The sequence below is a fragment of the Thunnus thynnus genome, chromosome 19, assembly GCF_963924715.1.
Source record: "Thunnus thynnus chromosome 19, fThuThy2.1, whole genome shotgun sequence".
In the NCBI taxonomy this organism is placed as follows: Eukaryota; Metazoa; Chordata; class Actinopteri; order Scombriformes; family Scombridae; genus Thunnus; species Thunnus thynnus.
In genome coordinates, this window is record NC_089535.1 from 5,298,939 (window position 1) to 5,310,779 (window position 11,841).

General features: G+C 38.5%; 1 protein-coding gene across 2 annotated transcripts; it reads left to right on the forward strand.

Annotated features, from left to right (window-relative positions):
- The first annotated feature begins 1,113 nt into the window (after positions 1–1,113).
- On the forward strand, positions 1,114–11,816 carry ccdc62 (coiled-coil domain containing 62). Of its 2 annotated transcripts, XM_067574428.1 has the most exons (13): positions 1,121–2,276; positions 2,397–2,437; positions 3,485–3,628; positions 4,186–4,378; positions 4,615–4,781; positions 5,030–5,131; positions 5,555–5,726; positions 5,968–6,069; positions 7,755–7,843; positions 8,273–8,373; positions 9,643–9,802; positions 10,918–11,142; positions 11,312–11,816. In XM_067574428.1, the coding sequence occupies exons 1-13, from the start codon at positions 2,195–2,197 to the stop codon at positions 11,366–11,368; spliced, it is 1,635 nt and encodes a 544-aa protein (XP_067430529.1). In that variant the 5' UTR covers positions 1,121–2,194; the 3' UTR covers positions 11,369–11,816. The 2 variants fall into 2 exon arrangements, 1 of the variants encoding a protein (XP_067430529.1); XR_010924678.1 differs by lacking the exon at positions 11,312–11,816 and having other exon boundaries at positions 1,114–2,276; positions 9,643–9,959; positions 10,918–10,975.
- The last annotated feature ends 25 nt before the right edge of the window (positions 11,817–11,841 follow it).

Genomic DNA, 11,841 nt, shown 5'->3' on the forward strand with positions numbered 1-11,841 from the left:
GACAGTTATTTATATTTTTCCACCAGTTTCTTCATTTTAATCCAGGTATCCAGGTTGAGTAAAGTGCGCAGAGTAAAAACAGTTTCTCCAGCTGCTCCCAGGTCTTTGAACAGCTTCCTCCTTTTGAAATGAGTAATTATTGCACTGGATGAGGATGTGTCACAACAACTTGAAAATCATCAAGACTATTGTAGAGTTTGCTGATAATAATTTGATTTGATTTTTTTTGTGGAATTTTCTAAAATCTGCCTATGTAGGAATGTATAAATATCGGGTATGACTTTAATATTTAATTATTAATGAATGCTGCAGCAAAACAACCTGGGGACATGTTGAACAAGAATAGTGTGAGGCAAGGAAGAGTAGAAGGGGAAAGAGCTAAGAAGTATTATAATAATAATAATATTATTATTATTATTATTATTGAAAGGGTAAAACTGACCCTGCTACCTTTTTTGTCCAAGGAGGCCAAACAGAGATGCCCTCCCAGAGCATTTTAGATACATTATTTTTCTCTTTCTTTCTACACTCACACACACACACACCTATACGCATGCTAACTATAATGAGATTTAGGAAAGTTACTCTTATGATAACGTAAACCCAGCCAGCCATATTATGTCTGAACTTGTATATTGCCTCTGATGACCTGGTCTGTTCTGTTATTTCATTCTGCTAAAAAATAATAAAAAATAAAGTTTAGAAAAGGAATACTTCCTCCACCTCTGCAGCATTCATACAGCTGCACTAGTGCTTTGGCAACACTGTATTTCATTATGGTCGTGCCAATAAAGCCAAATGAATTTTAATTAAAGTTGAGAGAGAGAAAGAGAGGGAGAGGCAATATATTGTTTTTACTTTCCAAGGTGTATGACTGTAAAAAAAAACAAAAAAAAAACAACAACAACAACAAAAAAGCAGTATCCTAAATTTTTTTTTTTTTTCAAAACTGAGTGGTTTGTTCATTCATTCTTTTATATCGAGAATTTCACTCTAAACTCTACTGATTTGCTCCTGGACCACCTGTCGTACCCATTAAGGCAGCATGTTCACAAACATTTGCATTGTAAGAATTGTCAGAAGTTTTGCCACATGTGGTAAATGTGGGGAGAATGATTGCGAAGGAAACTATGTGAGAAAGATCCAGAGTGTCTTCACTCAGTGGAGAGGGAGTCATGCAGCGTAGGAGGATAACTTTCCAGAGAGTAAGGCAGGCAGAAATAATCAGAGCTAAGAAGAAGTATGAGGAAGTAGGTAAGAAATGTTATGATTTGAGACAAGAAGCTAAGGAGGACAAATCAGCCAGAAAACATGATGAGTTTTGCTTTTTTTTTTTAAGGATCAGGTGATGTTTTTGGCCTTTTTGGTAACTGTACTGCTGGAATAGAAAGAAAACCTGAGAAAACTGACATAATTTTAGATGCAGCGATGATATTTCTGGGTGTTGCGGGAGTAGTAGTAGTTTCTCTGAAACACCTGAAGAATAGAGAATTTATAGCAGAGTGGGAAATGGACGGGAAGGGTTTATTATTATTTCATTTAGTCAGTGGAAATTTTTGTTTAAATCCAGTAGGTAGCGTTATGCATCTTAAAGATCGTTGCGATCCGCTAGTAAAACGAGAGTAGAAGAAGAACTCTACCAACATCCTGGGTTGAGTGTTTCAAGGATAAGACGAGATGTACTGAAATCAGAAATAAATTAGAAACAACTCGGAGCTCTTTAAAACGGCGTTCACGTATAAAGAAGTTGTAGTGACACTCACTAAAACCACACTTCCTCCAGTTTACGTTATTTTATTTCGGGAGTTCAATGAAAGTGCGGGACCCAGTGCGACCGTTGGAGTGACGTCATCGTCCTATCCTTGTCTCCCTGCTTCAGTCATTTAAAAAAAAGTTTGCGAAAAACAGTCCGTGAAACCAACGTTAGCTAACTATTTTGTCTTCCAGGAACAAGTTGTATATTTAGAAAAGAAAATATCGTGAAATTACATTCAAGTATTTTTTAAGTGTTTTGTTTACTTTCAGTTACTGTCAGAGATGGTAAGCTAACTTTAGCCTTAGCCAAAAGACGCCCACAACAAGCTCAAGACAACAATAATGGAGGCATCATAACACAGGAAGAAAAACATTAAGGAATTTGAGTTGGGTGTAATATTACTACATATATATATTACAATATAACTGTTATGATGCGATGGACGAAGGGAGAAGATTACCCCCCTCAAATGGAAGAGCTTTTGGAGGAATCCCAGCCGGTCTCACCCCCTGGTCATCTGGTAAACATTCAAACTATCGATTAATTTTCTTCACCAACAACAATCCCATTATGGTCAATTTGTTTTGACATGTATGAGGCAAAGTTTCAACCATCTAACATTCACTTTGACTTGTTTCAGATACTTCAGCTGAGATCTGGCACAGCACTCCAGTTAAACAGGTCAGGACATCACTGTAATGTCAACTCATGTAATATAGCATGAACTTATGCTACATACCACAGCATTTATAGCATAAGCTAATTTGCAATGACCGTCCCTAGATGGGATTTTAAAATACATTAAACTCGACAGTAAAATACACATGAAATTGCACAAAAGTCAACAATACATATACATACATTGCAACACGAAACTAAACAGCAAAGTACATACAAAGCAGCACAAAACACAAACAAAATAACAGTTACATGCAACAAAGCTCCAGATCACTCACGACTACATGACTGATCTCTCTTTAAAAACTGTTTCAGTTTGAGTTTTAAATGTTCCCAGTCATGATCCATTTTGACTTCTGTGGGTAAAGAGTTCCACATGTTGATCCCCGAACACAAAAAGCCGTCTGTCCAAGTGAGGATGTATGAAAGCACAATCAACACACCTCGTTTTACTGAGCCAGAAACCCTGAGAGCCTGATTATTAAAGCATTTATAGATTAGTTTAGGATTAGCAAATTTAAGAAAGTTATCAAAACTTAACATATTTAATTCCTTAAGAACATAGCAGTGGTGTGATCCTATTGGTTTCTTTTAATTGCTTAATTATAAATCATCATAAGAGACTTGAAGTAACACAATAACTTAAATGTGAAAAGATCATGGAGTTGTAATAATATATATAGCACCAATACTACATTGGATTAACTTTACAGTAGCAATCTGTTATTTTGACTCAGTGTATGAAACACAACAAGCTCAAGTTTTGGCTAAAAACTGTCACAAATTGACTGTTTTCTGTGCAAAACTATATGAATATGACATTCAAAAGATACTCAAGTTATTAACAATCAATTACAAACCGTGACATGTAAGTTTAAAAAGAGTAGAGAGGATTATAACAAGCTTTAGTTTGAGTAAATAATCCAACAATACCATAAAAAATAATAGTAAAACTGTGTCACAACAAATTCTTTCTAGATAACATTAACCCAGTATTGTGTTGGTGTTACATATGTCTAATTGTGATGTGTGTGTAATGACACTTTTAAGGACAATGGTGGTGTTCCGCTGCATCCCAGTCAAGCTTCTGTCTTAACCAGCTTCAAGATGGACAACACAGCCAAACAGTGGTCCAGAAGTATCCCTCCCCTCCCAGCAGACCCTCCTCATCCTCCCGTCTCTGGGGACACTGAGGTGAGATTAAAATCGGAATATCGATTAGATTTAGTTTATATAATCCACACATGACGCACATCCGTCATAAAAATACACAAAACTACTACACAGCAACATCCAGCAGCAGTGCTCATGATGCACAAAGATTCAATGTGAGAGAAAACACACTGCAGCCCAGAAACACACACGATACAATACTCTCTACTGTGCAGCACTGACTGTAGGACTGTTTTATGTGCAAGATAAAGGTATTGCTGCCACCATAACAAAAAAAGTGCCTAGTTTCTCATCATAACGAGAAAAACAACTCGTTATATTATGCAAATTATGCAGCACACTGCTGCTCTTTATGTGCAAAGTTATTCAGTTGATTATCATAAAAGACCAAAGTAAATATTCACATCATTTAGGCTGTAACTAGTAATTTTTCAGCATTTTTGCTTTAAAAAAATACTTTCTGTCAGTCAACTAATCAATAAATCCACTAATTGTTTCAGCTCTATTGCTAACTCATCAATAAATGCCTGTATCATGGAGACGTTGTGTTTTTGTGTCCCTCTGTCTGCTTTACAAAGTTTCCCGTGAGCGACGTGAGCGGCTCCACCATCCAGAGGCAGAGGAGGGAGCTGCAGCTGCTGATGGCCGAGCTGAAGGACAGAGACAGAGAGCTGAACGCCACGGCCGCCTCCCACCACAAGCAGCTGCATGCCTGGGAACAAGACCGCCAGAGGATGCTCACCGTGGAGCAGAGGTGTTCCCGTTTACACGGTGAGGAGACGGAGATCTTTAGGGCTGCAGCTAACGATTCTTTTCATTATCGGTTAATCTGTTTGTCTGTAAAATATCAAATAGTGAAAAAGTTTTTATTTCTCAGAGTCAAAGGTGAAGTTTTCATACCGTATGTCTTGTTTTGTCCTTGACTTTCCAGGCTCGAGTATCTTTTCTTGCTTTAATCTCTTTACATCAGCTCTGCACCGACTCATTACTTGTTGTCGTTTGTACAGATGAGCTGCAGAAGCGTAACGATGTGATCAGAGTCCTGACTAAACGTGTCTGGGTGGTGGAAACCAGAGAGAAGGAAGTCCAGAAGGAGCTCAGCGCAGCCCAACTGCAGCTCTGTGAGCTCGAGAGGAAACAGCAGCACGTCAGCCAAAAATGTCAAGACTTTGAGGTGCCGTCGTATATATATATAGTATTTTATTACTATAGTTAAAGGCTGGTAATGTAGGTTTATAGCAGGTCTCCCTGTTCATAGGAGGATAAGAATGAATTATTAAAAATTATGTATTAAAGTGTATCCCTTCCTATATCTATGTACTGATTCTTTTAGCTCTCATACATTTCAAACTCAGTGCAGATCTGGTAAAGCGAGACCTAGCATCTCTGTTTTTACATTGAAGTGTCTTTGGCGTCTTTCAGGACAAGAACCAGAGTCTGAACTCGACGGTCGTGGCTTTGTCCACTCAGGTCGGCTCTCTGCAGGTCAGAGAAGAAGAACTGAGCTCCATGCTCAAACTCAAGGTACACTAGTACACCTGTTATGTTTTGTAACATCCATAAATATATATATGTCTTGTATTTTTGTCAGTAGCAGAGAGGATTAGCATGAAGTTGTATCTGTTTATGGTTTTGTAACATCCTGTTTAGATTTTTGGATTTAGATTCTTTATTTGCATTTAAAACAGCATAAAAAACAGATAATAGCAATAAAACAGATGTGATTCAACTTAAGAAGAAGAAAAAAACAAAGGAAAAACCTAAACTAATAAATACATATATGAAAGAAAAGAAAATAAAGAATTATACATCATTAATAATTAATTAGACATCATGAATTAAATGTGAAGATGGCGAGTTCTCGGTGATGTTTCCTTGCATGGCGTTCCGTATCTCTGCATCACCACTGGCGGTTGGTTAATGTTAATAATTTTTTTCTCCCATCAGGACAAAGACGTGACTGACGCCTCTAGTCGTATATTTGACCTCACGGAGCGCCTACGAGACGCCGAGACGTCGCTAACGGAGAGTCGCTCACGGGAAAGCAAACTGCAGAGAGACTTGGAGGAAAACAAACGCCGCTATAGAGACACAAAGCATGAGGTCGCACATCTTAAAGGTACACGAGTGAAACTTTATTCTACAAGTACAAGGACACATTAAAAATGGCTTCAAAGACTTCAAATCAATCATCTTAATCAGTTTACTGTCATACACGAGAAAGAAACTGGAGGTAAAGAGTGTTTTGGCATTTTTGCTTGAAAAAGTACAGAAACAATCAATCAATTATCAAAATAATGAATGGTTATTAATGAGTGGTGAGTTATTTCAGCTCTACATGTCTTGTTGTTGTGTTTTAGAGGAGCTGCAGCAGCAGGTGACACAGAGCAGCAGTCAGAGAGAAGAGATGATCCGCCTCAAACAGGAGCTGCAGCTGCTCCGCAGAGACCTGCTCTTATCAGGTCAGTTACACTAAAGTATGTTCAATAATATGTCTCAACCATTCATTTGTTTGGAATATCAGGATATATTTTATTTATCCATTTTATGTATTTATTTCTCAAGAATTTTAATCTACTGTGTTTTTGTTTTTATAAAGTTGCGGTATATTTATTGCTGCTATCTTATGAATCTTTATCCTTTTGATCTTCTCTTCATATTTTAATGTATTAATAGTGTTTTTGTAACCTCTGTGTTTTATGTTCCATGTAGCGCTGCTGTCTCGGCCACGATGCTCCTGTAAAATATGTTTTTAATCTCATTGAGGCCGTTTGTCTTTTATATAAAGTTATATATGAACTGCAAACATCACATTTTACTGATGGCTAACATAACATAGAACTTATCTTGTTTTATTAATTATCAGTATTTGCTTTGAGTGTTTGATTAGTCTAGATATTTGCTGATTATTATATATTATTAGTATTTTCTCTCACATTTACATTTACATTTTGTCATTTGGCAGCTTTTATCCAAAGCAACTTAAAAGCGAAACAATACGATCAAGCGTTAGAGGACAGTGACTCAAAAGAGCTGCAATACAAATCCTCAAGTAGCCGATCAGGTAGAAGTGCAGCGAGAAAGACAGAAGACGGCTAGACAGAAGTGTTGTTTTATTAAATTAAAGAAAGAAACGACTGGAAGTAGACAAGTGCACAAGAAATACCATCAACAACAAGAAAAGTAGTGCAACAATCAACAAAGTGCTCAAAGGTTAAAGGGTGTTGAGGTGTTTACAGAAGAGCTGAGTTTTCAGATGTTTCCTGAATGCACCACGAGAGTCAGCAGACTGTTATTTGTTTGTTGAATTATTTGCTTGTTTTGCATATTTAGAGTCAGTTTACTGGTATTAAGTTTTATTTTATGATATTATTATTATATAATAACACTCAGAGCACTTCAGGTTACCAGCAGGCACCTGGGAGGGTCTGTGGTGGGGTTTTTTTTTTTTACCAGAGAAAAAGAAGCAGCAGGAGCCACGATTTATTTGTTTGTTTGTTTTTTTATTTACACAAGCCTCAAGAAAAATGCAAAGACTTTTTATGGACGGTGGACTTGTCTTGCCTTTGTACATCACATCTCCACGGTGCATGAAGGGCCGTTTGTTTTGACTGAAGTTTGATTTTGATTATTAAGAAAATGGCCATTATAGCTATTAATCATTGAAATTATACTGGAGTAAATGTCAGACAATACTGCTCATCAAAGGTTCAGAGTCCAAGCTGACGTCTTCACTTTGCTTATTTTGTCCAACAAACATTTAAAACCCAAAAATATTTAACTGACTATGATACAAAACAGAGAAAAGCAGAATATTCTCACATTCAAGAAGCTGGAAACAGAAAAGTTTTATTCTCGCTGAAAGAGTCAAACAGTATCTTGATTATTAAAGTTGTGCAGCACTAAACTATACCATCATCTACAGGTGCAGTCACATTATTTTCCTGCACAGCTGTCAGATTGAGAAGCGGTAGATGTGGAGATAACGAGCATGTTTGTCTTGAGGATAATGGGTACACAGTGTAGTTCTGATCCCTGAGGTCTACTTTTCTTGATTTTCATCTCTGCAGTAATTTCAGATATTTCCCAGCTTGACAAATGGTTGTTCCTGCTCAGATAAATGCAGCATCTGATCTTTTCCCATCAGGGGAGGGAGACAGCTGGAAAGACGAGCTGCTGGAACTCGCTCACTCTAAACAGGAACGCACCATGTCTGAGCTCCGCTGCCTGCGACAGGTACAGTTAATATATATATAATATCTCACAGGGGGAAAGAAAAAGTCACATCCAACACAAATGATCCCGCAGCTTCACAACATGCCAAGAAAATGAACAACCAGCAATAATAATGATCAATGAAATATACTAGAACACTGTTTATGAGATACAGCTTTCCTCATTCCTCCTGCTGTTAATGACGTCAGAGGCGACTTTCTGGTTTGGCAGCATAGTTCAGAGTCTTCCTGCAGTTTCTTTACTGAGACTGTGTGTCTCTGAGTCACTCTCATGTCCAAAACTGAACCATAAAACCACAGTGACAAGAACACGTGTATAATTCACATTTTTTAAATTTCACTGTGACTCTTAAGTGTCAGATAGTTTGTGTCTGGCTCTCTGTAATGTGAATAAATAAACTACGTGTGTGTGTGTGTGTGTGTTTTCCAGGTGTGTGAGAATCAGAGGAACGACCTGCAGCTGTTGCAGCTGAACCTGGAAAGCGCCCGAGAAGCTCTGAGAGAGACGACCAATCAGGGGTTTATCAGCAGGTGAATAGTGAGCGAGGAAAACATGTTAATGCATGATGTAGCGAACGGTTTCTTATAAATATTTTGTGGCTGTAGAGAAGCTTCTGTGTTGGAATCAGTGAACATGATGAGGACAAATAGAGACGAACGACCTTCATGCAGCCAGGATAAGAGCAAGAGTTCAAACTAAATGGAGCCCCAGACGCTCCGATAACAACACAGGAACACGGAGCAGTAGAGAGCAGAGAGTGTACATTTAGACTTTCCTCTAAAAGCTCTGATTTGAGCTTGAACTCCATGACAAACACTCATTCCCTCAGGCTACACAGATGACCAGGATCAAGAGAAAATCACAGCTTCTACACGCTCTGCTTTCCTACACGTTCACAGTCTAATGACAGTCAGCAGGCCTGTCGTCAACACACAACACACAGTACAGAAGTTACATAACAGCCTCCTGAACTCAGGGAATCAGGATCAGCTCTCAGGTGCAAATTAGACATCACAGAGTAATCGGGAAGCTGGAGGATCAAGAAGTGTCGGCCAGGTCCTCCACAAATCACCAGGCTCGAGCAGAGAGTCGGGAAGCAGAGGAGACAGAAACCGACAGAATCTCAGCTGAGGTCAAGTTGTGTTGTTTCATTAAGACACATTCAAATTAGGAGAAAAGTAGGAAAAAAAGACAAGTTTAACTGCTGGAAACAGTCAATAAACTGAATTACTGATGTGTGATTCTGTGATTTTGATGTAAGCAGAATATAAACCATCTTTTTACTCTGATATTGATAAAAAAAAATTCAATAGGAATGTCTAGCTGTTATTAGTCTTTGGAGCTGTTGACTGTAATTTTTGTGGTGAAGCAACATGTCACCCAGCGCAGCGATGTGGCTCATTTTTAATAGTTTTTTGGCAACAACTGAGGTCTACAGCACAGAGGAATAAGATATATCAGGATTTGGATACACACATAATACTTGACTTGACAATAAGACAAAAAAAAAAAAATCGCCAGCTGTATCCTTTAATGTCTCCCCATCTCCCTTCACCCACTCTGGATGATCACAGGGGCAAGAAACTGAAAAAGAACAGAACTAAAAAACACACACAAGAGGAAAAAAGAAAGGAGAGGAGGGAGAATCAATTATAAGTGACATGAACTATCAATAAAAACAATACAGAGCAAATCTTTCTCCAGTGTTTTGAACAAAGCATCGTTAATATTTCCCTTCGCTCCTTTCATGCAAGAACAGAAAATATAAATGATTCATCGTCCTTGTTTTTGTGTCCCAGCCAGGACGAGTTGAGATGTGGCTGCGTGGATAACCGATCACTCTCATCGATCAGAGCGAAGACTTCGGGACCTGCACATGAGAGTTCTCCACTACCTGCAGCCGGTCTGCAAGGCGCAGTAAACGTCGACCCGGGAGTCCTCGCAGCACGCCTGAAGGATGTAAGACAGAAACTGTGTTGATACATCTCAGAGAATTGGGAGAGAGACATAAAATACTGGACTGATCAACATTTTAAAGGAATAATTAGACAGTTTGGGAACTTGCTAGTGAAGAGTTGAGAGATGAGAAGATTGTTTCCACTCTCATGTCTGTATGGTGACTATGCAGCTGGAGCTAGCAGCTGGTTAGCTTAGCTTAGCATAAAGACTTGAAACAACTGTTTAAAGGTAACAGAAGGTAACAAAACCTCTAAAGCTCACTAATTTGGTACAAAAACCAAAGTATAAGAACAACAAGTTGTGGTTTTATGGGGGTTATGTGTCAGACTGTTTGATAGCTCTGTGAATTTTTAGAGTTTCCGCCGGTTTTTTAGCACCTTCGGACAGAGCCAGGCTAGCTGTTTCCAGTCTTTATGCTAAGCTCAGCTAGCTGACTGTTGGCTGTAGCTTCACGTTGTCACACAGATACATATGAGAGACATATCGATCTTCTCACCTAACTTTCAGCCAGAAAACCAAAAAAATGTGTGTAAAAGTGTAAAAACTAAAAGTCAAACAAATCTAACAGAAATTTAATGAATTTTAATGACATTTTAATGAAAAAAAAAAGTCTCATGGTTGAAATATACACCCGCCATCACATCACATGACCCCCTACATCCTACAAAAGAAACAGGAAGCAACAACAACAATAATAATAATACATTTGATCAGGAAAAAATAAAGTAATTAAATAATAAAAGTGTAGGTTTGGCTCAGGGAATATCTTAAAGTATACAGTTTTTATTATTGTATAATATCTGTTTTTGTATCCTTTTCCATTTTACATCAAACAACTCGGCTAAATTTCTAATCCTGTGATTATTAGTCTCCATTTGATAGATTTGGTTAATTGTTTCCTTCCATTTGCTTAGTTGTGGTGCTTTTTTATTATCTGCTGAAGTGTTGCTGCTCTTAAAATACTAAAGACGTACCTGTCAGTTATTATTTTAATATTTCATAGACTAAATAATGAACCCTATTATCAACCTTCTCATCTAAGACAGTGAGGTGTATTTCCTTTATTATTTAATATACGTTAGATTACTGAGAGCTTCCTTTGCATCTGTTACCAGGGTGACGATCTTCTGTCCAGCTGTTCTCTGCAGCAGCTGTTGGATGAGTCCAGGCTGGTTTTGACCAGTTCAGAGCTCGGCGCCTTCAGACCCAACAGCTCTGTACACAACAGTCTCAGCTGTGGGACCACTGACCCCCTTTACTCCCATAAGTGCCCGACACCCCCCCAGCACCAGCACCACCACCAGCACCACCAGCAGCAGCCGAGTACCCCGACACACAAGGTGGAGCATCACGTCAGGCCTTTCAACCTCTTTTCTTCTTCTTTGTCTGTTTGTATTCATAGACGGGGTGTGGCATCGAGGGTGTGAAATGTTCAGTCTAACTGCTCCTCATTTTAGTTTTGGGTGTGTTAAGACATCACAGCTTTATGTTTTTTTCCTTCTCCAACAGGCCGGTGAAACTCCACCCAACACCTGCCAGAGACACGGCTCCATCCCGCCGTGTTGACGGCTCGATGCCGACTGAAGCACAGATGTTTTTTTGGTGGAAACTTCAGTATTAAAGTGACTCCGTGGAGTCAGTTTCAAACACAAGTGTTAAAACATGAAAGAGACCTGAAACTGAAGGTTGAACTCAGGAAAATGATGAAGTGATTAAAAAATATAAACTGTCCTGAATGTCATAATTTGGTGCTAGTAGATGACTCTGTGTATTTTCTACCACAGTGCAGATACAGTGTATTTTTAAAGATTTTAAAGGCTGTATTGTGTGTTGTGTTTGAGATGTGAAACCAGTCCTACAGGGCTGTTGACTGTTGTGTCCTTGTATTGTCTTTCCAGTTTCACTGCCTGCAGATTTAACCGGTGACTCAGAGAGGAAATCTCAATAACTGTTAGCAGTTTGTAACAATTTGTAACTTTTGTCACTACTTTTTGATAAAATATTTATATGAAAACTACATGTCAGTGGTGTTTTATTGC